Below are 25,272 nucleotides of genomic sequence, written 5' to 3' on the forward strand. Positions count from 1 at the left end.
ATAAAATCTAGGCTAAGGCTGTTGTTAATTATGCTGTAGACTCTATAGAAGAGAATAAATAATCAGGGAACAGGAATTTTCTTCTGTATTTATCAGGATGCTATTAAATCCTTCTGTCATCATGACATAGAGCTGTAGAATCGTAGAGTTGAAATGGACCCAAGGATCTTTTTTTAAAAAAATAGTTTTTATTAAGTTTTACAATTTTATATTCAACACAATCAGTATTCCTAACACTTATTGGAGCTTGTTCTATACATTTTTGTCATTTTTACAAGGGCACTATACCAATGGTACATCATTTTCATATAATTCTGTTTCAAAGTTATAAAATCTGTAAATTTTAAATTCACTTTCCATAATTTCTCTCCATCTTCCATTTGTATATTATGTCCTAAATCTTGTTCCCATTTGATCATTAGACATTTTACCTCCTCGTCTTAGTTTCCCACTCTAATAATATACTGTACACCTTCTTCAGTAATTTAGTATTATCACCTATGATTTCTCTTTGAAATCTGGATAAAGTGTAACTAAATCCTTTCTTTTTATCCTCTTTAAATGCCTCATTTAATTGATGATACTGCAGCCAATCATTTACATGTTCTCAAAACTCTTCAAATTCTTTCAATTTTAATTTCCCTTCTATTTCTATTAAGAGTTCTCTATATGTGAACCATTTTTATTTCCTATTTATTTTTTTAATTGAGGTTGCTTCTGTTGGTGACAGCCACCACGGGGTCTTTTGTTCTAGTAAATCTTTATATCTTTCCCATACTTTTAAAAGTGATCTCCTAATTATGTGGTTATAGAATCTTTTGTGTACTTTCCCTTTATCATACCACAAGTACGCATGCCATCCAAATCTGTTGTCATGTCCTTCAAGATCTAATATATCCATATTTTCTAATTTAATCCAATCCCAGATCCAAGCAACACAAGCAGCCTCATAGGATAATTTAAAGTCTGGAAGGGAAAATCCTCCTCTATCTTTAATGAAAGTAAGTAGTTTATATTTTATCCTTGGTTTTTCCCTTACCATATAAATTTTGAGATATCCTTTTGCCATTTCTTGAAGCATGCTGTGTTACTTATTACCGGCACTGACTGAAACAAAAACAAAAAATTTGGCAATATGTTCATCTTAATCCCTGAAATTCTTCCTAATAATGATAAATTCATTCTAACCCATATTTCTAGATTCCTTTTTATTTCATTTCAAATCTTTTCATAGTTATCTTTAAAGATATTAATGTTCTTGGTTTGTAAGGCAGATTCCTAATTTTTTTTTTAATCTCTATTTCTATGATTTGATATAATACTTTTTTATCCGATTATGATAGGTTTTTGACTAGCAGCTTTGTCTTATTTTTATTTAATTTAAAACCTGCTACTTGCCCAAATTCCTGTATTTTTTCTAATACTTTTAGAAGCGAGTTCTTAGGATCTTCAACTGTAATTTTTAAACTGTTTTTAATGTTCTACTTTAAATTGTTGTAACTTACTCTGGAACCTTAGGGTGAACCATAGATAATCATTTGATAATAATAATGAGAAGAAAATATAATAATAATGCTGTGAAGAATGCTTTGGGGCAAATTGGGCATTGGTTTTTCCCACCTCTGTGAATCCATGCATGGAGTTAACACCTGACCTGGTCCCTACTCCCTGCCCTTAGATGTGAATACGGCACACAACACCAGGTGGAATGGCCATTTTTCCCTAAAAAGAGATGGAAATAAATTCTTCATTTTGTTGCTTGTTTAGAATTCAGGCAAGGCAGAAGAATTAAAAACTAAAACTCTTGAAACAAATTCTTAAAAATGAGAGCTCCAGGCACTGTGGAGATCTGAGACTATCCTTCAAGGAAGAAATTGCAAGAAGGGGCCCTGGGTGGCCTGTGGGAATACAGGGAGGGTTTGGAAAAATACTTTGAGGATTTCAAGCACCTCCAGAAGTCTAATGTGTTTGTGAACAGAACAACAGTAAGATGCTTAAAAACTTGCACACGCACACACTCCACAGGTGCCATTAAGGTAATTATCTAGATAAACAGAAAAACTAAAAGATGGTACAAAACAATAGCTGTGTTTAATTGTCTGCACTGGCATCCTAACAGCAATCCTTAAGCAAGCTTTCCTTTACTATCTCATTTTTATGACTGTTCTGTGTTCATAAATTGCCTCTTCTTTAAAAGCCAAGTGTCCAAAAACAGCTGGAGACAAAAGTTTGGATAACCCTGCCCTAAAGGATCAAGTGCATAGTTGGGAGCACTCACCGATTCCACCTTGTTACCAGAACCTTAGATAGCTAGTGGGGTGCAGAGTGCCTGTTGCCTGCTCTGGCTGCTGCTGGACAGGAATAGCCTAGCCACCATATCCATGGCCTAGTAACTTCCTGGCTTGATTACTGCTATGTGCTCTACAGAGAGCTACCCTTGAATTTGGTTTGGAGACTGGAACTAAGACAGATGCAAAGGTGCTGACAAGGATGGTAGCCCAAGCACATATAAATCAATTTTGAAGCACATGCACTGGGTGCCTATATGTCACAGAGGCTAATCCCAGAAGTTGGCTTTGATATATAATGCCCCAAATGACTTGAACACAACTACCTGAAAGAGTGCCTCTCTCAAAATTGGCCTACCCATTTGTTGATATCAGCAAGGGAGGCCCTGTTGATAGAACCACCATTAACAGGTACCTACTGACTAGAAAGGGGGGGGGAGCACACAGAAACGCTGTTTACCTTCCCGCCAGAGGGGTACCTATTTATCTACTTGCATTTTGACGTGCTTTCAAACTGCTAGGTTGGTAGGAGCAGGGACCGAGCAACGGGAGCTCACCCCGTCGCGGGGATTCGAACCGCCGACCTTCTGATCAGCAAGTCCTAGGCTCTGTGGTTTAACCCATGGTGTTTCCGTGTGCTGCTCTGGTTTGCCAGAAGCGGCTTAGTCATGCTGGCCACATGACCCAGAAGCTGTACGCCGTCTCCCTCGGCCAATAAAGCGAGATGAGCACTGCAACCCCAAAGTCGGCCACAACTGGACCTAATGGTCAGGGGTCCCTTTACCTTTACTGACTAGAACCAAGAACAGTCTCTTCCCATGGTAGTGATCCAGCTTTGAAACTCTCTTGTCCTTGAGATCAGATAGACACCAATGCCAAATGGGTTCCAATATCAGGGGCAGACATTTTTCTTTTGTTGAGCCCCTGAACAACAGTAATTAAATGGTCTTTATCAAATAAAGGGATTTTTAAATTATTTTTTAGAAGTAAGTGTACAGTAAGGTGTTATTGGAACCTGCCTTGAGAACATGTGGTAGATGGCAATATAAAAAATACCTTCACAAATAAATGAGCCTTGGATACCTACGGTTAATCTTTATTCAACCCAGAATCTACTCTCTCTGATGATTCCTATATATTAAAAACACAATTGCCTTCCTTAAATAAAGGAGAACAAGGGAAAGCCTGGAAAGCCCTTTGGAACTTAGAAGTGCAGTACATTTGACTAATAATGATGATAATGATATTGATGGAGCCTTTTCAATGTTTACTTTTGCTCTGAGTTTATATTCCAGGTTTTCGCATCATTCTGGCTTTCATCCTCATTGTACGTACTTACAGAGCTTAAACTCTTTAATTTGCCTGTAAACTAGATTGTAAAATTAGTACTCTGTCTACTCTCATTGAATATATCATCATCATCATGATTCTCTTGCTGAAAAGAAGCTTGTCAGCATAGCAGATCTCTTTAGTGGCGGTTGCAAGAGCCAAGAGGCAGGTTGAAGAGTTGCATAATGAGTGCCTGGAGGGCCTGCCGCTGGGGGATGCCTGGAGCAGCATTGCAGTCTGAAGCTGAGACATCAAAGGTAGCGCAAAGAAGATTAATGTGAAAACTGGGGCAACGTGAGCTTATAAAAAACTGAATGAAGTGCATGATGGGTCTGGACCTGCTCAACCACATCCCAATCCTGGAGGTATGAGAGGTGGGTGCTGATAAGATGCAAGTAGAGAAACTTCCAGGCAAGCAGCAGCTACCATGGAGAGCTCAACTGTGGCTGCATTTACATACCTAAGCCCTGAAGACATGTCATAAATTGGCCAATGATACAAATACCCACTGCACTCCTGTTAGATTCTCAGTGGGTAAGCTTTACGTCAGAGCTGGCAGTCTTGAGAAAAGCAAGTATTGATCTGATAGATAGTTGAGCCTGGAAACTGGTAGGCAGTCTTGAAGGTGGGTGAAAAATCCAACACAAGTAGTGTGAGAACTGTTCAGCCTATACCTGAGCAATGAGTTACTCGGATGGAGGAGCCAGAGTTGATATACCACCTTCAAGCCACCTGCAGTGAAATGTTACAATGGGAGAAGCTGACAGTCAAGCCAGCAGTTACATTATCTAAGCAAGCTGTAGCGCTGGTTGAGAGAGCAGCATGCCAGAGGTTCTACTGCAAAGGTCCTTAGTTTAAGTATCCTGCCTTTAAGAATAAGTTCTCCCAAGGAAGTTTTACAAATAAAAGAAGAAAACAACAATAAAATTACAATAAAATAAATATCAGTTAAAATGCAGCAAATAATTAAAATATAGATCTAAATTAAAACCAATCCCAAAATGCTTTTCAACCACCTGTAAAAGCTGATGGGGGTGGAGGGTGGGGGTGAGGCTGGCAAAGCTCAATGGGAAGTGAATTCAACAATTGTGGAGATACATTCTCCTAGTATATACTCCAAAATCGACAAGTCAATGACCAGCAACTTTGAAGCAGATCTTAACACTCAGGGAGGTTTTACCAACAGCCTTTACCAAAGGTGTCATGGACTTTGAAGAAGCACAAACTCAGGGTGAAAAGGAGAAACGAGCTAAGAGGAAGGCATGTTTGACAAACCCTCACCGTGATGAACTCTCATCCAAAAACCTATGTCCCCACTATGGAAGGACATGTGGATCCAGAACTGGCCTCCACTGTTGACACAGTGTTCATGGAAGACAATCTTATTCAGCCACGAGTGATTGCGAAAGAAGAAGTTATTGCAACAACAAAGCACCCATAATTGACCATGGCAAGCAAGCATGTCATGCAGCATCTGTCCTGTTGCTGAACTATGAATATCAGCTGCCGTTTAGTGGAAACTGAGAAACACCTTCCTGGCCATAATTTAGATGGGGAAACCTGCTCAAAAGCTTGCAGATGAGCAAGGTAGTTATAGTCAAAGACTGTCAGGTTACCTATTTGTAAGGATTCCCATTACCACAAACCCCCCAAAAGGACTCCAGTGAACCAAACTTGTCTATTCACAACTTCAGCAGGGCAGGTAAAAGGCAAAGGACCCCTGGATGGTTAAGTCCAGGCAGACTTGACTATGGGGTGCGGCACTCATCTCATTTCAGGCCAAAGGAGCTGGTGTTTGTCGGCAGACAGCTTTCCAGGTTATGTGGTCAGCATGACTAAACAGCTTCTGGCACAACGGGACACCGTGATGGAAGCCAGAGTGCACAGAAACACTGTTTACCTTCCTGCCACAGTAGTACCTATTTATCTACTCACACTGGAATGTTTTCAAACTGCTAGATTGGCAGGAGCTGGGACAGAGCAACAGGAGTTCACCCTCTTGGGTGGACTCGAACTGCCAACCTTCCGATAGGCAAGCCCAAGTGTGCTTTGAGTACTCTTTCCATCTGGTTGGGCAGGCTGAAAAACATTGTTGAAGATAGGAATTGATCTCATTGAAGCAGCAGATAAAATAACAGTTTTGAGGGATTTGGTGACTATGAGAGATTTCTAGAAGATTGGCTGGTGGTATCTGGAAAAGAATCTTTGGTAATAAGACTTGAGATTTTTAAAAATGCTTTGAAATAGCTGGTGCAGGATAAAAATAATGATATCCAGAGTTGTCTGGATGTAGCAAAAGCCTGGCTTAACAAGAGCACCTGCATGCAGACAGAGTACAAGAAGAGGTCTAAAGTCAGATGCTGTTCCAGATGGGTGATATGAGAAAACATTATTCACATCTGCAGTGCCACAGGTTTGGTTTGCTAATAAGGAGTCCATCATGTTCAATGATCACAGAGCAGCTGATACGCAAACAGGAATAAATATACATGATTGGGGAAATTACATGCAAATATATAGGGCAACCCCCCAGATGCTGTGCCTCAGAAGCAAATATCTTAGGGACACACTACAAAGCAGCCTTGGTGTTTAACGCCACCCCACCCCCTAAATCATTTACAAGAAAGGAGATCCTGACTAAACACCAGGAAAAACTTTTTGATGGTAAGAGCTGTTCGACAGTGGAACAGTCTCCCTCAGGAGGTTGTAGACTCTCCTTCCTTGGAGGTTTTTAAGCAGAGGTTGAAAAGCCATCAGTCATGGATGCTTTAGCTGAGATTCCTGTATTGCAAGGGTTTGGACTAGATGACTCTTGGGGACCCTTCTAACTCTACAATTCTTTGGTTCTATATTTTCCAGCTCCAAACCACCCATTATGTTTTTCCTTGCAGGGGAAGCTGTGGCCTAGGGAGATTATTTTAAGCTGGAAAATTGAAGTTAGAGGAGAAAAGGTTAGAGTACCTCTCCATTCCCTGCTGTTTTCTAGACTTCCACCATAGTTTTGGTAAAAACAAAAATAAGCAAGAAACATGTGGAAGGAAATAACTCAGAATTGCATGTAACACCTAGTTTGGTCTTGAGACAAATATTTCATGCATAGCAGACTTAGAATATGTTTTGGTAACTATTGAGGTTTTCTTTAGAGCTTTTAAGAGGTGAAAATACATAATGTACAAAGACAAGATTCATACTTAAAACTCCCCTACAAAGCAAGCCACTCTCATTCTCATTTCAGAGATGGAGTCAGAAGTACTGAGACATATAGTGAGTAGCGGTCAGAGGTAATGGGCCAAAATGTGTTTGTTTGTTTTTTGCTTCCCAGTGCTATGGTTGCAGCCTGCTATCGAGTGGGGAAGGGAGTGAGAAAGTCGGTGAGGTGTAGACACAGTGCTTCCACTGCTGTGCCTGCACCACACCAGCCTCCCTGTTGCCTTGCTTCTCTCCTTCTTGATAACCAGCAGTAACACTGGTAATGAGAAGCCAGAAAAATAGCACAGCCCACCCTATCCTACCAACTGCTACTGCAGACAGTGGTTTATCCAAGGCCACCAAACAAGTTCATAGTTGCGTATGTTTCCGAGTCAAACGTCCTGCCCACTAAACCATACTGATTCAGGAATGATTTATACAACTTCTGTACACAGTGGCTAAATTAATCCACTGGCTGGCACACCAGTGTTTAGGTAGCACTAAAATGGCACCTTTGAACAAACGCTGAAAGCCATTAATTCCTGCAACTGAGCAATATCAGGCATGTACAACGAGCCCATCGCAGAAAGGGAGTCATGGTATATAACACAATTCACATTATCTTCCCACAAACCCAATGCTTATGTGAGTAGACCCCCAGTTGCCTTTCCAGTGGATAGGCAGCAAGGTTTTTGCTCCATCCCCTTGGCTAGGAGAAACAAGAAAAGACATGTAAATTAAGCAGATATATACAGACCTGCTCAATTTTCAGCTGGTGAGGCTGTAAAACCTGACATACCAGTGGCTGCTCACAGCTGTAATACAGATTGCATATAGCTGTGACTATAACATACAATACTGTATAATAAAAATGGAAATTTGTCTTACCATGAATTTCTTAAGATCCTGATGGAAGACATTCTTAGACTCAGATGACGTCTCCTACAGGAGTATCAGGAAGGGTCCTTTCTAGCCTTTTGCCTCCTCTCCAGGGGGAGGAGTCACCTCTCTAGAAAGCATAGACAACTCCTCAACCCCAAATCGATTGTTCGACTGGCAAACCACAAACCCTGAGCCTAACTGAAAAAGACTCACAGGAAAAAACAGAAAAACCCGGACATAGACAAGGAACAGAAACTGAACTGCCAGAAACAACACAGGAACCCCTTACTCCACCACCCCCAGAAGATAATGCCCTAAGATGGAAAAGGAAGCCCTAACAGTATGTGACAAAGCAGGCAAATCCATAACCTAGTTCCCTCCCTGCCAAATGCAAGCAGGGGAAGGAGAGGTGTGCATAATGTCTTCCATCTGGATCTTCAAACAGAAATTTATTTTAAAACAATTTTCTGTTTTTGCCAAATCTATATGGAAGGCATTTCTAGACTGGCATATAACATAGGTGCAAGCAGAAACCCAGAGTGGACTTCCTCTGCCAATCACTTTACTCATTCATAGGCCTCAGCAACACAGTCCTATGAAAATTTGTGTCAGCCACCACAAAACAAACAATTTTGTGATGTCTAGAGAAAGGGCCAGGGAGGCCCACATAGCTGTCCTACAGATACCCCCACCAGAAAAGTTCTCTTCAAGGCAACCAAGACTGCAGCACTTCTCAAAGAATAAGCTGTGATGACTTGGGATGCAATTGACCCAGTGAATAATACACTTCACTAACTGCCTCCTGAAGCCAAAGGGAAACGGAGGATGATGAGACTTTTTTCCCCCAACAGAGAAGACCAAATAAGACAGAAACAGCTACTCACACTTCCTGAAATTGAATGACCTCTTGAGTTAAAAATGGAAAAAGTATGCTATTCACATTATTGGGAGTAGGAAGGATTCTTACCAAACAAAGATAGGTTCACTTCCTGTGACTTAAGAAAAATGGAGTTCACCTTAGGCGTGAGTGCTAGGTTTGTGCAAAGAACCACTTTATCAGGACGTAAAATAAAATGGAGGGGTCAGCTTCCAGCTCCAACACATATGGCTGAGGTGATAGCCACCCAAAATATGACTTTAAGGGTCAACCGTTTCAGAGTGCAAGTGGCCATCATCTCAAAGAGGTCCCATAAGAACTGAGAGCACCCAATTCAATTTTCAAGGAAAAAATCTATGGACAAGTGCAGGAGCAACAAGTGTCACACCTTTAATAAATCTTTTACAAAGAGGGTGAGCAGACAAAGGTGGGCCTTCAAGATTAGCCAGCACACTGCTCAGTCCTCCCAGACTGGCAATATTAAAGGATCCTGCACTGCCAAATTCACCAGGTGCAGAAACCAAGGCCTTCTTGGCCAGTAAGTGGCCGTCAGGATCACCTTCGCCTACACTGATGATCCTTCTTAAGCATTTTCTGCATTAAACAGTGCAAAGGCCACTCAATCTCTAAAGCATCCACACCCCATGGTCCCAGATTGAAAACAAGAGAAAGGTATCGAGCTGGGCATTGCTCTGTGAAGCAAACTGATCTGTTATTGACTGATCCAAACAGTGCACTACTAGACAAAACACCAGGGGTTTTAACTGCCACTTGGCCTCCCTTGTTGATACCTGGCTCAACCAGTCTGCTGTCTGGTTGTCCACTCTGGCTAAATGTTCTACCTTCAAGCTGAGTAAATGCTGCTCTACTCATCTCAGAAGTGTATCCGTCTCCACCATCAATCTCACACCTCACTGATAACTGATGTGAGCTTTGGCACATGGCTTATCCATCCTGGCCATAAGGCGATGGCCCCAGATGTCCATCTCCAGTTGCTTGGGTCCAACTTCATTGATACTGAACTGTGTTTATTCAGTGGTCCACACCTCTTGAGTGGCCTTATTAACTAGAGAAGTTCCTCAACTGCAGATATACAAGTCATGAGCGCCAATTGGGAAGGCTCCTCCAGAGACACATCCACAGTTAGGTGCCATGGAGTCAGTCACTAGACCAGTTCTTTCTTCACTGTCAATAGGATTTCTACCTGCAAATGATGCCTCACTGCAGTGAGGTTCTGTTAACAGTCTTTGCAGTGACCAAGTGTGCAACTGAGTCCATGGCACAAAGTCAAAACATGACACCAAGCTATCAGATCCACTAAAGCAGTGCCCAGGGCAAGATGAAGTGCTGCCACTCACTCTAATGTCAGACACATGGAGAACTAATTTGTGTCCAGACAAATCTCAAGGTGTGCCCAATACTGAGTGGGAGAGAGGGCACTCTTCTTCACATTAATCACAAACCCTAGGTCATGCAGGCAGGAAACTGTTGCCATGGTCACTTGAAGAACCTGTCCCCTAGATGGAGCATGGATCAGAATGTTGACCAGATATGGATGACTGCAAATGCCTCTGGTGTGGAAATGGGCCCAGTGCTATCAATACCTTGGTGAAGATTCTCATTACCAAATGAGACTAAAAGGCAATGCCCAGTAATGGTAGAGATCCTGACTGTAGGTGAACTGGAGAAACCACCAGTGGAAGGTTGGATTGAGACATGGAGACATCAGTTAAGGTCATCCAGTCTCCCCTTCTTGGTGCTGCCATGATGGACATCAAAGTCTTCATTTTGAAGCATTTCTTCTCCACACATTTGCTGAGCCTGCTGAGGTCTAAGATGGATCTGGTGTCTATTTTTCTTGGATACATGCAGGAGTTTGTTCAAAGAAGTAGGGAAGACCATCTTTGTACCCACATCCAAGGACTGAGAGGAGAAAGGCTGCACATGAAGATCTTCCTAAGTCAGTTCTAGGACCCTGTGAGCCTTGGCCAAAAGGGCCAGAAAAACATCAGAAGCAAATATTTTCAGACTGAACTAACTTCCAGCCCTTCCTCACCTACCCTTCCTCTCAGGGGAGCAGGGGGAATGGGGGGGGGATCCATATAAGAAAAAGGGGCTTCAGAGCTCACCACCAGAGTTGCCTGCTGATACTTCCTTCTAGCCTCAGGACCAGCAGCTCCTGACTTTCTTATGCCAGCTGTCCCAGCAACCACAGCCCCAGTCTCCACCACACATTTCCTAGCATGAGACCTGGACTGACTTCAAGAAACAGCCCTAGAAGAAAGGGGAGGAGGAGGGGATCCCACAGAACTAGAATTTGCTGCCCCCTGTTCTTCTTATGGCGCTCGTAAGACTTTGTAGAAGGGGTCCTTCCTCTCCTCCCTCAGAACTAAACTGCAAGGAATACTCAACCTCTCTGAATCTCCTGGGGAAAAAACTTCCTGACCCAGGAGAAAAAACAAGGGAATTCTCCCTTCCCAAGAAAAGACACCAGGAGTTTCTGTAGTAATGATGTATGCATTGCTGGTCTAAAGCTACAAAGATGGGTTCAAACACAGAGACCTCTTAGCCAAGGAGGTTCTGCAGTCAGACAAGTCCACTGTTGGGAAACCATAATAGCAGGAGCCCACATAAAGTAGAGATAAAGCCATCAAAAATACAGTTTCCCATAACCTCAGGGGGGAAAAGATGGGAAACAATTTCAGCATGCTAAACCACTTGTCAACAGTGTGCAATAACAACCCTACTACCAGGCACTAGTGTACCTGCTAGTTATATAGCTGGGATCACAACAATGCCAGGAACCACCAAATGACTGGGCAATCACCAGCCTGACAGTGGGAGTAGTCTAACACTGATGGCCATGCTGGTTGATTATTGTGGACCATCTGGAAAAAAAGGCACAGAGGAAAACAGCTGCTTCAAGCAACAAGAGAAAACAAAACGGCATTCCTGCTTGTTAGTGGACATGCCACCACACTCCAGTGCCCAAAGACTGCCCCATCAGAGGTGCAACACATTCCAGGATCTAGTAAGACCCACCAGATCCAAAGAAATTCTCCCCTTCCTCCACACCACTCAGAAAGGACAACAATGAGGAGAGGAGGGAAAGGTACAACAACTAGGGAAGGAAAAGACAGAAACAAAAAAGTCAAGAGAAAAATAAACACCAGAGAGGAGAAAACACCAAAACCAAAACACTCATAGATCCAAGTAATAGCACCACAAGAAAAGGAGAGACGTTAAGGACAGAAAAAACTGGCTGACAGCAAGAGTACACAAGAACCTAGCCTTCACCAACCACAGGCAGGGTTGGTCTGGCTAGAAAGATGACCCCTCCCTTTGGAGAGGAGGCAACAGGCTTGAAATGACCCTGCCTGATCCTCCAGTAGGAGGCATCATCTCAATCTAGGAATGTCTCCCATCTGGATCTGGCAAATACCTGTTATTTCCATAGAACTAAAGAGATGATTCCATCTTGTCAAGTACAATTATCAGCTGGTTATCTTTTATTGGGTGATATGGATCTATCTGTGATGCAGCTGGAACTGCCTTCGGTGTTTTAAGTTTCAGCTTCTTGTGCTAGTGGGAGGGAAAAAAGTGAGCACAGCAGTGAATTACCTGGCGTCTCTGTAGTAGGATAAGGATTCTTTTCTTCATTTTCATTAGGCTGATATTCATCTACATTGCTCTGACAAAAAGAAGGGAAAACCATAATAGAGCTTGCTTTACTCATTCATCCCATTTTATTGATTCATTCATTCATAAATATGATTCGGCAAAGCAAGTTGGGAGGTAACAAGCAGCAGACCTTATTAGAAGCTGGAGATTCTCCATCGGCAGTGATCGATTTCAGTTCAATTTTCTCCTCCTTTGTCTCCCCCTCCACAGCTGGCTTCTCAGGCTCCTGTTTCTTTTCAGGACTAGCAGTCCTAATAATTCAGCAAAGAAGGGAAATGCAAATGTTCGCAAAATATGGAATTGTGTTTTCTGTTACAGACTCCCATGAGTAGTGCATACCTTATCATGTCAACAAGCACTTGGTACAATTCTGACAAGAACATGAGGCAGAGGTAATCCCCTGTCTCCTTGATTATTGCTGCCCCCCCCCCCAATCTTGAAACTCCAATGAACAATGTCTGTTTCATGTTCATGAAGAAGAATTTGGTATTGTGAGAAGAAAATAATGCCTTCTCATAGGAGGTCATTAAAGTATGAAAAGGGATGGCTTTGAGGACCCTCCTAGTCTATCTGCTCAACCATTTCATTTCTATTATAACACAGACCTCACCTCTCATTAAGATGAGCTGGTGAGATGCCATTAACTATATAATAAGAGAATTTCAAAAATACAGTGGTTTGCAGCCTAAGGTAATTTAAGGAAGTTCATGGAAGAAAAGTTTCTCATGCTCCCCTCCCCTCTGCAGCTCCCATGCCCCATCCCACGTAGTTCAGAATGGCCCCCATTTTCCAGAGGGGCTTTTTATTGAGTAGAGGGGGAAAGAAACTTATTTTCATTCTTTTTTTCTCTCTCCACCCCCTTTATGGATGTTTTTTCATCTGATGGAAGCTTCCACAGAATTTGAAAGATTAATAGATGCTAGCTGAATAACATATAACCACCAAATCCGTTTTGAGACACACATGCACAGAAGCATTAATTTTGGGCACTGAGTGGTTTCTGCCTCTCTGATGTTTAAAATCAAGCCACAGGAAGCACTAGTCTCTAGTGAGCCAACATGGTTGACCAGTACCAGTGTCAACTCTGCCATTTGAATATTTGGCTTAACAGAATGAACACAGAAGGGAAAGATAAACTACTTTTATCCTACCTGTAAGTTACAATACCAAACCAGGGATATAAAATGTGGCTGATTGGACATGCCTTTACTCTCAAGAACCATTGAGGGACATTGTTTTATACCAAACTAGAAACAAAGGGTTTACCTAGCTAGTTTTTTCCTTTCTTTTTCCTCTTCTTCCTCTTTTTGAGCAGATGTCAGGCTCTCAGCATCAGCAAGGTTGTCCACAGCAATGGCCAAAAAGACATTCAGCAAGATGTCTGTTTGCATGTTTCATTAAAGAAAACATGTTTAGATGCAGCCCCAACTACGGAGGTTGGAAAATAGATCTGACCAGTGGGAATGATATTTAGCTCCACACAGACCAGCATGCCAAGTCTGACAGGTGAGTGGGACCGCCTACCTGTCAATCACCTGATGTCAGGGAGTCCATTTTTGCCTGCAGAGGTTGAAATCAAACCACAGGCCAGAAAAGTGTGCAGCACTTCCTAAGCATTGATAATCAACTGAGTGTTGGGACGAGGGAAGCGCTGCACAAATGGCTTTACAGGCACCATTGATCAGCTGACCTGCAGTGGCTTCAAAGCCCCTTTTGTTCAAGCCCCACCTTTATCTGTTCCACACCTGATCCTTATATGATGTCAGGTGTAAGACTGGTGGCCGTGGCTTGGGTGAAATGACCTTGTGAGTCTAATGAGGAGGCCTGGTGGGCCTAATCAGGCCCATAGCCCAGAGGTTCCTTACCCCTGACCTACAATATGCCATTGCACTCACTTTCCTGTTTTTGTTCTGGCCATATTGTTCTGAGAGTTGGCTATATAGTGTCAGGGCAGGTGTCAGGAACAGGTCAGCAATAACTCATATTGTGTCAGTAACGCTAACTCTCTTTATTCAAAGGAACAAAACAGCACAGGAGGCCAGGGCCAGTGAGTATAGCAACTCTTCCCAGTAGTTCTTGCCCCAATGAGGCAGTTGCAAGGACTGAAGGTCCCCACCTTCTCACAGCTCCCTAAGTTTTCTCTTCCCCTGGCCCTTTCCAAGAAATCTGAGACTCTTAATGCCCTTTCTGTTTTTGCTCCGTCCTTTTCATACCTTTTCTGGTTCTAGGAGATCAGAGGGGAGAAGAACTGGTCACAGGAGGAGGGGGAGCCCCCCAGGCTTCTTCAGTAGCCTGACTCATCTCTGCTTCTTGGCTCCCCTCTCTAGCCTCTTCTTCTGCCTCTGTTTTTGGACTGCTCTCTGACACATTCTTCCTGCTCACTAAACCCTGTCACCTCCCCAGCTTCTGATATCCCCCACCCCGTCTGCTCCCTCTTTTCCCTCTGACCACTCATTGTCATCCCATTACCAATCCCCTGGACCAGCGCCTTCTTTCCTTGGGGGTTCCCTGGCAGGTGCCTCCCACCACTCCTCTGCATCCAGCCAGTCCATGACATCTAGTGGGTCCATAATGAAATTTTGATCTATTAGAAAATTGTCCACAGAAATATAACCCACCCACCCCGGTACAATATCACTTGCTCCAGATCTGCATATGATTCTTGTAAATTTGGCACATCAATGGAAATGTGCACAACTGCTTAATGACTCGTCATGTGTTATTAATATTCATATATTAAATCAGCTGCATATGGAACACATGCACAATATTACACACCTCCATATCTGAAAATCATCATGTGTTAGTCCACACATGGTGCTAATTTGGTGCTTTTCTGAAGACGTGTGATCAGTGTAAGAAAGCTGAGCGCTATGCTGCCATACTAGTTAGAAATACATAGAATGCTGCAATTCTTCATATTATTTCTTATAGTTTAAGATGGATTTTCTTTTCAAAGAAATTTCCATTTTTTTAAATATCCACTTTTGTAAAAAAACTTCACTTTTTCAGTATATTAATGTAAGCATACTCAATAAAACAATTATAACATCGTTCTTTTTTGTACTTCAAAAATCTTCCTTTCCTTTCGCTATTTTTTAAATTGTAGTAAGTGGCAGGGTCTTACTACTTAAGTGCCAGCTTCAGGATTTGAATTACTAAGATCCTGCAATATGCCCTCAGTGGGGTCACCTGCTCATTGCTATCATTACTGTGGGCTGCACCTGCCTTTGATTCTTTTAACTGCATCTCCTCAGCTCTGCTCCTCAACATTACTTGCATCAGAAAAAGTGGGTACTGGTCCATGAAAATTTAGGTAACAAAAATGTATTTCTCTTTAAGGTACCAAATATCTCTTTGCTGTCCTCCCTATTGTCTCTACTCACTCATCCATCTATCCCTCCTGAAGAAGCAGGTGACAGAATGACATAGTCAAAATGAAAAGTTAGGTGAGGAAGCAGGTGCGGGTAGTGAGGGAGAAGAGCACTAGGGGCCAAGAAGCTCGTTAGCAGTAGCCCTTTGGCTCAGTCATGGACCTCAGCATGGGCCCAACCATATCAACCTATAATGCTGTCCCTACAGTTCAGCCCAGTTGCCAAGGAACACAAAGGATACAGTTTCCACAGATGAAGAGGATTATGAAGTAAATACAGACCAACATTCCTGGAAAAGAGGGGCCGCCATAAGCCATGATCCCATCATACATCACCGAATTCCAGTCCTCCCCAGTCAGGATCTAAATGACACATTCCCACCAATAGGGGGACACACAATGTTAGACAGCATGCAGAAAACCTGCAAAAAATCTGTTAGAGAGAAGACAAAATACTATCTTAAAGAAGCCCTCCCTAACATGTGCTGCAACCTCCATTCTTAATGCAGGTTATGGAGGGGAAGTGCGTTGGCATTTGCCATGCAGGAACGGGCATCTTTATCCATCATCTGTACAGTAGCTTGTCTTTGCACATTAATTGACATTACAAATGTCTTGTAGGCTCTCTGGTGACACCTGTGACATAGATATCACACACTAAGGACTCGTTTAAAATTTGACTGGGAACACAGCTGAAAAGTAGATTTAATGTTAACATCTGATGTGCTCTTTTAGGCATAATGAGCACAGTCTAGAACAGGCACATTAGCAGCACCATACCTGCAAATGAAGTACCAAGACTCTCTTTCCTGGGGCAATATAAAATATGATGGGGAGGAGAAGTAGGAAAATACCGCAGTGTGAATAATCATATTGCAGGTGTTTGTGGCATCCCCAGTGAGAGTGTGATGTTCTAATAGCAATTTCTGAGTCATCTCTGAAACTGTCCCTGTACTGGTGGATAGCTGTAACTATCTGAAAATCAAAAAGCCTTAGTATGCCCTACAACAAAAGCACAGAACTCACAGTGATTTGCAAACTAAGTTCTGGTGTGCCAGTAACATTGAAATCACTTTTTTTTTTTTTACACAGGAGGCTTCACAGAGATCCTGGTTGCATGGGGCAAGTTCACCCCCCCCCCAGTCCCCTGATGCAATTTAGGGTTCATCTGAAGCTGCTGCATATCCCTAGTAAGAACTGTACTACTTCAGGTTGGGAATTGCAGATTTGAATATTTCTACATGTTATCTCCTTTCTACACCAGAAATCTATGCTTGAATGCATCTCTTGTGCAGATTATTAACAACAGGGAGTCTTTTATGAGATCTCACAGCATTAGTCTAAAATGGTACAGTCCTCCAAGATTGTATCACATGCTGCTTCTATAGGTTTGAAGTAGCCCCAACAACATTGTTAACTAAATAACTTGACCTCAGCATCTCCCAAGAGTGCTTCTCTCTATAACAAGCCCATTCCTGTATTAAGATCTCCATGAGATGTTAGGCTATAGAACCTCTCAGAGGTGGCCTCTTTGTTATGAAAAGCATGTCCCCAAGAAGGCCCACCTTTGGCTTTTAGAAAATGCTGCAAAATTATTATTTTTAACTCCAACTGGCTTTTAATGAATGTTTATTATAATTTTTATTGGCACAAGAGCTTTATTCACCATGTTACACTGTCATTGAATCTACTGCCATTTACGTAAATAAATCAAATAAAGCCATACCTGAAACACAGTGAGCAGCGACTGGGGAAAGTTGTCAAATGTGCTTCTCCTGGTTTGCATCTCATCAAAGTTAAACTTGCCCCCAAAGAGCTGCATCCCTAGGAGGGAGAAGATGATGATGAAGAGGAAGAGAAGTAGCAGCAGGGAGGCGATGGAGCGCACAGAGTTGAGCAGGGAAGCCACCAAATTACTCAAAGAGTTCCAATACCTGAAGAGCCAAAAGAAAGGTGGTTACATTTCTTCTGTCCAAAGCAGATACTGCTCATCTGCATCAGGTATCACCTTCAGGCAGGCTGTATGGTGTCTATAAACATGCCTTTTCCAAACAGCCTGTGAAGAAATGAACCATTCATGAGCTTCCCTAAGATAATGTGACCTACGGCAGTTAATGAGCATTTTTATGGCCACATGTGAAAAACACACAAGTCCTCCACCACTTCTGCACCTAGCATGCCGGGAAGATTACTTTTCAAAAAGTGTTATAAATATACAGCAATTAGTAGGTGCTGCTTCAGTAAGTTACATTCTAGCCAACCTCATTACAACACTCACAGCTGTTCAAAGCAAGCCAGAATACCTCACTCAAGAGATCAGCTCAGTGAAAACCAACAAGAACAGATGGGAAAACAGTTTGGAATCAAAGCCAGATTGGTTGAAAATCTGGTTTGTGTGTGCTCATTCTTGGATGAAGGGGACCAGGCTTCTTGGTTTCTGGGGAATTGTGGTAGGGTCATCATAATGTTTATACTAGGCCAATCCCACAAAGCAGAATTCAAATTTATCTTGATAACTTTCAGCCCTTGTGCAATTTATTTTTATGTTTTAAACACTTACACCACACTTTTCAGTTAAAATTTGCAAGGCAGCTAACAATAAAAGAAGAGTGCAAATATATGAGCCCTAATGACAGCTAATAAAACACCACTAGAACTACAAGATAAAACATCACAATGAAATTCAACAGAATCTAAAAGAGAAGGCAGGTAAAAACTCATCAATCATTTTCATTAAAAGTCTGCTTTAAAATAAATCTTTAACCTGGTGCCTAAAATGCAGCAATAATAATGAGAGCACCCAGAGACAGCCCTCTAGTGGTGAACTTAAAATAGGTTCCTAAGGAAAGAGTTATATAATGAAGATAGAGTTGAGCCACGCAAATAGTTATGAGAATCTTCATCATTGTGGAGTCAAAATATCTTATGATTATGAAATGCTGGAGGGAAAGAGGACTACTGCAATGCACTGTATGTGGGATCATTATAGAAAATGGTCTGGAAATATCAGTCAGTTCAGAATACGTCTGCAAGATGGCTAACTGGGATCAGGCAATACAAGTATATCACAACAGTGCTTCACTGACTCTCAGTCCATTTCTGAGCCTGATTCAATTCAAGATGCTGGTTTTGATCTTAAAGGCACTTTATGACTAGGAATCAGAGTACAGTCATACCTTGGTTCTCAAACACATTGTGACTCAAACATTTTGCCTCCTAAATGCCACAAACCCCGAAGTGAGTGTTGCGGTTTGTGAACTTTTTTTGGAAGCCGAACGTCCGATGTGGCTTCTATGGCTTTCGATTGAGTGCAGGTAGCTCGAACGGACTTCCAGAATGGATTCCATTTGAGAACCAACGTACGACTGTAGTTAGATGGATACCTCTCTTCACAAGAACCTACCTGAAACCTGAAATCTTCAGAGGCCCTTCTCCAAATGCCCCACACCAAGTGAAGTGTAGCTATGGGAGAGGGGGCCTTTTTGAGCGATGGTGCCTCAACTATGGATTGTCTTCCCCAAAAATGCTCACTTAGTGCCTACCATAACGTCATTTTGGCACCAGGAGAAGACTTTGTTCTGACTCTCTGCACCTGTTTTATGCTGTACTTTATACTTTATTAGCTTTCTTGTTACTAATTTTTTTTATTTGGGAACTTTGTTATAAGACAGTCTGTAAACAAAACAAATAATGATATATAACTGCCACATACACATGGCAAGAAGGGAAGGGAGAGTCAGGGATGGAATAACTGGTAAAAAATGATTCCAGAAAGTAATATTTGCCTAAGACATTACTGCACACAAGTTTTCCACACAGAAATGAGCAATTTCCCTTTGGCTGCATGAACTCCATTAAATATAAAAATTAAGGGGGTGGGGAGAGAAATACCTTGTGATTTTAAAAATTCTTAGCAGTCGCACACATCTCAGCACTGAGATACCCAGTGGTGACATGATCTTTGTTTCCACCAAGATGGTCTCTAGGATTCCACCACACACAATAAAACAGTCAAAGCGGTTGAAGAGAGAGACAAAGTAGGCTTGAAGACCCAGGCTGTACATCTTCAGGAGCATCTCAGCCGTGAAAAGAGCCAGCAGTACCTTATTGGCAGTGTCTCATAAAAATAAATAGACAAATAATGATCATTATAGTGGCACTAAAAGACAAATATAACAGAAAGACTGTAAGAAGAGCAGAAATCTTCAAATTAGGTTTTATACCTTGCAACTGCTATCTTCAGCAATTCATTACTGTGAACTTTTAACCTGTGTTTTGTTTTTACAGACATTTTGGACAACTTTTCAAATGTGGATAACAAATCCTAGGGTTGTAGCCAATGTTAGTTAGACAGAGGGCACACCCATAGAAATTAATGGATATGACTAGCTTAGGCCCATTAATTTCAGTGGGTCTAAATCTGAATAGAACAGAACCCTTGATGTCCAAACTCAATATTTGAATTTTAGTATAATTTTGTTTAATCTCTATTCTTGTTTCCCTTTTCTGATAACTCAGAAAAATTCAGCGGCTGAATTCTACCACACATCTGATGCTGGTCCTGCTAAATGCCACATTATAAATTAGCTCAAAACAATAAGTTCCCCCCCTTAAAATATGCTGCAAATGACTAAGGTTGCAAACCCAACACTCTCTGTTCCTGAAGGGTTTAGGATGGCATATATTCTCACCTGTTCACTGGTAGAGAGGCATGCTGGTATTGGGAAGATTCTGCAGTGGCAGACACTGCAGCTATATCCAGGTGGGTAGTATCCTCCCACTGGCAAAGTGAGGCAGAAAAAACCCCAAATATCTTGAGAGCCCAATCCTTGGGTTCCTCTACTGCACCAGCCCTGGAGCTGCTGTAGCAAAAATGGGGGGGGGGGCGCACTCCTTCCTTCTTGGCAGTAGCTAGCAGGGCCTTACACATGGCAGAGGCTCCACCACTCTGCAACTAACTCCCTGCCCCCCAGTTGGGATTGCTCTGCAACAGAACTTATATAACTCTGAAAAGTCACTCCAGATTTATCCCATAGTGTTGTGTACATCAGTCAGAATTACTAGATAGCTATGACTGTCCTTTATTCTAGAAAAATGGCTTTTAAACTACATTCTGAGGAATCCTGTGATTCTTTGGAAGCTTATCAGGGATTTCTCAATGGAGAAGTTCAGCAATGGCAGATGAGCTTCCCTGAAATACAGCTAGTCCATCACTACAAGCTTCTGTAACGTGCACCCATGTGGGAATTTTGGATGTCTTGTAGAGTGCATGCTCAGTTTGAATAGTGTGACAATGAGGCCAAAGATTCCTGGACATGTTGCATGAGAACAGAATGAGCACTCTAAAACATGCCCCAGAACCTGTACAACACTCGGGACATGCATAATAAATACACAGGGGTTTCTTTGCACACAAGTCTGTGTGAAAAGGAGAAGGTATCAGGCAACCAGGTTGGGCAACTGCATATACATGCAAGAAGACTTTACAAAAGGGATGGGGACCCCCCCCAAAGGCTGCATTCCAATACCCCACATTCTCTTACACAACCCACCCACACCCCATTGAAATTTCCACTGGTGAAAAACCACTCACTGGAAACAGTAGTTGTTTCCCTCCCAAATGCAAATAGCTTTTAACATGACTTTTAACAGATCATTTTGGGCAATGAAAATTACAGGCACAAGGGCCTGACCTAGATCAGAGACCACACAGGGGGAAAGGGTTAAAGTCTCTTTACTCTCATACCAGACACCCATCCAGATCAGGCACCCAGCACCTGCAATTTGCTGCTTTCCCCTCTCCTGCCACAATCAGGAGATAAGTGCAGAATCAGTGAGATGGTTCAAGGGGCAAGAGCCCTGGAGGCCTTATGGGAAGCCTCTGAGGTGACATGAAGCCCAAAGGTCAGAGGTTCCCCATCCCTGTATTACATAGTTGTGATGTTTCAACATAGTCTGCCTCTTTTGTTTGTATTGTTGCACAGAGCACTGGGGACCCGATTATTTAATTAGTTTAATGGATTAATTATACTATTATGCTCTTGGAACATGGGGCTGAACATAGTGGCACCTTAGTGCCTGTTCATATTCTCCCTTCCCTGTGCTAGCTGGCCAGAAAATAATCATAAGAACCATGGAGCAGAACAGAGAATATTTTGAGAAGGTAGTTTTTAATATTTTGTATTTTTCTCTGGTAAAAAGGTAAAGGGACCCCTGACCTTTAGGTCCAGTCATGGCCGACTCTGGTGTAGCGGTGCTGCTTATGCAATTAAATGGTTTTACTTTTTGAACACTTAAGTTCAGTTTATCTGCACACATAAATAAAATTTCAATTAACTATAATATTATGTACATTCTCATAAATAAAACACAGCATTATTTTAACAAAACAGAATCCACCATACCTTGGACTTCAGTGAGCCAATCTGACTGGTTATAATGTTCAGAGGCAATTGTGAGGGTGTTAAGAAACACAAGGAAGATCACGAGCCAGTAGAACACATTGGATTTGACAGCAGCTCGACATTTCCGTCTGCAGAACCGATTCCATCTACGCCAGTAGCGGCTTGAAAAATGGAAATAAACCTGTAATTATGATTGCTCTGTACACCAAACAAGTTGTTTACAAAACCCTATGAGGTCACCTTTGACCTCCAATTATTAATTTGTATTTACTGGCCTAGCTTCCTAGAGGAGTGTTTTCTATGTTTGCCTGGACATGGAATGAAAGAAGCAAAATACAACATATTTGCACATTGTTCAGTATAGTTGTCCAGTGGTCCAGTGAAGCCTACAGAGCCTTGATAGTATTCCTACAAGAGGCCCTCTTGGGCATGGACTGCTTATGAAAGCAGGCAGACTATGTCTCTTGAATAGCCCAGCCTGTGTTGCACTGACTTCATGGCACAATGTGCACACATTTGTAGCAAGCTACAAATCATAGCGCAAGCTCTGTTTTGATTCTTGCTTTAAATTTCATTTTACTAGTTGTGAATAGCAAGATTTTATACAAAATGGACACTTACATAGGGATGCAAAGGGATGAAAATTCTTTACTGCAGTTGCACACACACATACCCCTTTTAATCAGCAGTAGCTTGGGCCCAAATCTAAAAAAGAATATTCTCTTGGATAAGGGTAAAAGAAGCTGTTTATTGCTTCCTATTTTGCTTTCTCTTCATATGGAAGTCAAGACCACACAAAGCCACTGACCCAAACACCAAGTTCAACCTCTGCTGTTCAGTTTGAAACCAATTTATGAAGATGAGCTCTAAACACCCCAAAGTGGGTAGTCAGTGTTGGTGCCTAGGATGCTCCATCTACCAGCAGCTACAGATGTTCCCCTGGCTGTTTTACATAAAACATTAATCTCTCAATTACCAAATAACTACTGGCATAATATTTGCCTATAGAAGTCAATGGAAAAGTTGTCCCTTTCCTGTCTCTCTAATATAAATTGTAACTATTCAGAATTTCATAGCAAAGGTTAACGGCCATCAAGGTCCCAACAACAACAGAAACTGCCTTGCCCAGAATTATTTTCAGAAACTGTGTTAGCAAGGTCTAGTGTTTTGTCCTTTGAACCCAAAGCTAGGGCTACTATTTGCTAAGACAGAGCGTTAGTACAATGCTATGTTATGTTTCCTGGAACACGCAGCCCCTCACGAGTGTCACAGTGATTTCTGGGAGTAATTACTAACCACACCAAGTATTTAAAGCTAATTATACAGCCCCTACTCTTCACAATTTAGCTTGCCTAGCAACCAGTTTCCAAGCAACACTTGGCAACAGGTTTGGGTTTGTGTGTTTAAAGCTCATATAAAGTGGCATGTGCATCTTCCTTGGCCATGCCTATCTCTCTCAATCTCTTGCTATGGATAAGCACATTATAAATCAGCAACCAGTAAAATAACATGCTATAAACACATGTGAATCTTACGGCAACACTTTATGAGACAAAGAGGTGCTCCTCTACAATTCTTATTAAAGAACATCTTATGGCAGACTTCTCCAATCTTGCCCCTACCCACCCAATTCCTAGCCAACATGGCCAATTATTAGGGACAATGGGGGTTTGTAGTACAACAATAAGATTGGGGAAGGTTGCCTTATGACATTACTAAATATATGAACACATTTGACACCTACCCACAGCACACTCAGAAGTTCTCATGAGGGAGCAGCAAATCACTGAAGAACTACCTTTTCAGTGAAAGCTGCATAGTCAAGGAAAGGCCTGGAGAAGCCCTGGGAGACCAGCCCCATACAGGCCTCTTGTACCTATTGCCCTGACTCTTAGTCTCCTCTAATTACTTACTTCCTTTTCTTTCTTAATGGGTTTTCGCTTCATCATGGCTTCAACAGCCATAGGGGCGCCAATGTGGAAGCTAGTCTTGTTAACCACTCCAATCTTAATTAGATTTCCTCTTCATCAGAGTGGTAAAGGAAGTAACTCAGCAGCCTACTAATCAAAATCTTTAGCTGGCACTATATCATTGCCATTACTAGTTACAACAGGAGCAACAAGAAGATAGATGGAATGTTCATTCAAAGCTTCAGTAAAGATGGTTTTTTTTTTGTTTTTGTTTTTATAAAGCTGTTGCAGTACTTACCTAAACTTAGATTTAGATATCCGGTGCCTGAAAGAGAAAAATAATAATTAACTGTATCTTAAGCATATGATCTGTTCTCTTAATTTCCATGCAAAGAGAAAGAACAAAATAAGAAATAGTTGCAGATTCTATACAGATTTTAATTTATTTTTGTCATTGAGGCCAAAAATCAATACAGGGTGATGATATATAGCAGCAAACCACCTAAACTGCGTCATTCTAAATGTTTTGAGGATTATATCCACAATCTAGTGGGAAGGAACTGTTGAAGGCTTATCCGCTGTCCATTATAACCAAACATGGGGGAAGGGGTATAAATGTGATGGTGGTAGGAATCAGATAGATATGACTGATGGCTTATTTAAGTGCTAAGATTCCAAAAGCACCATGTCCCACTGCCACCACCCCTTTTTTCAAGGAGCCTGTCCATTGAGTAATTAATAGGTTCTTCCTGAATTGCATAGATTTAGTTCCTTTAAGGCTCAGTCTAATAATAATAATAATAATAATAATAATAATAATAATAATAATAATTTTTATTTATACCCTGCCCTAGTTTCTAGTCTAGAAACTGATTCATATGATCATTGTGAAAACTGCTTATAAATCTTCTTAAAGCAAGGTTTTTTCCTGTGGCCAGCAAGATAAGTGGAACTGCTAGTATACATGGCATTAAACTCTTTGCCAGACTTCCAGACAGTGGCAGCTACATGCATCCAGCTGGCATCAGCGACAGCATGGGCAGGATTTTCAAATAGGCATCTTGTGGCCAATAGTCATGCAGACAGTGCTAAGAAGGTAACATAAATCTTATAACAGTTAATAACAGTCTTAAACTCGCTTGAAAAAGACACCAATTTATATCATTGGTATAGATGTGGCAAACAGCCACATCTATACCAATGTGGCAAACAGCAAACAGCATCTATACAACCTAGTTCCCCAGAGTGGCTGGGGGAACCCAGCCAAATGAGTGGGGTGGTAGTAGTAGTAGTAGTAGTAGTAGTAGTAATAATAATAATAATAATAATAATAATAATA

At 41.7% G+C, this 25,272-nt stretch overlaps 1 protein-coding gene and 1 long non-coding RNA gene across 10 annotated transcripts in view; one reads left to right on the forward strand and one right to left on the reverse strand.

Annotated features, from left to right (window-relative positions):
• The window catches only part of LOC310687142, a 136,978-nt gene extending 119,641 nt beyond the window's left edge, over window positions 1–17,337 (forward strand). The window contains exons 5-10 of the long non-coding RNA XR_014516252.1: window positions 927–1,001; window positions 3,584–3,615; window positions 12,565–12,638; window positions 13,562–13,752; window positions 15,589–15,661; window positions 16,712–17,337. This is a non-coding gene — a long non-coding RNA (uncharacterized lncRNA). The remainder of the gene's footprint in view (window positions 1–926; window positions 1,002–3,583; window positions 3,616–12,564; window positions 12,639–13,561; window positions 13,753–15,588; window positions 15,662–16,711) is intronic.
• CACNA1C (calcium voltage-gated channel subunit alpha1 C) overlaps window positions 1–25,272 on the reverse strand; it is a gene marked incomplete at its 5' end in the record, with an annotated part of 445,655 nt that overhangs the window by 102,715 nt on the left and 317,668 nt on the right. For all 9 annotated transcript variants that reach the window (XM_083461732.1, XM_083461734.1, XM_083461737.1 and 6 more), the window contains 8 exons: window positions 12,187–12,256; window positions 12,377–12,497; window positions 13,513–13,627; window positions 15,862–15,982; window positions 17,346–17,553; window positions 19,511–19,736; window positions 22,024–22,184; window positions 24,232–24,258. In XM_083461732.1, coding sequence (XP_083317858.1) covers window positions 12,187–12,256; window positions 12,377–12,497; window positions 13,513–13,627; window positions 15,862–15,982; window positions 17,346–17,553; window positions 19,511–19,736; window positions 22,024–22,184; window positions 24,232–24,258 — 1,049 coding nt within the window. The remainder of the gene's footprint in view (window positions 1–12,186; window positions 12,257–12,376; window positions 12,498–13,512; window positions 13,628–15,861; window positions 15,983–17,345; window positions 17,554–19,510; window positions 19,737–22,023; window positions 22,185–24,231; window positions 24,259–25,272) is intronic.

The sequence above is a fragment of the Podarcis liolepis genome (assembly GCF_965112155.1).
Source record: "Podarcis liolepis genome assembly, chromosome: 10".
NCBI classification, from domain to species: domain Eukaryota; kingdom Metazoa; phylum Chordata; class Lepidosauria; order Squamata; family Lacertidae; genus Podarcis; species Podarcis liolepis.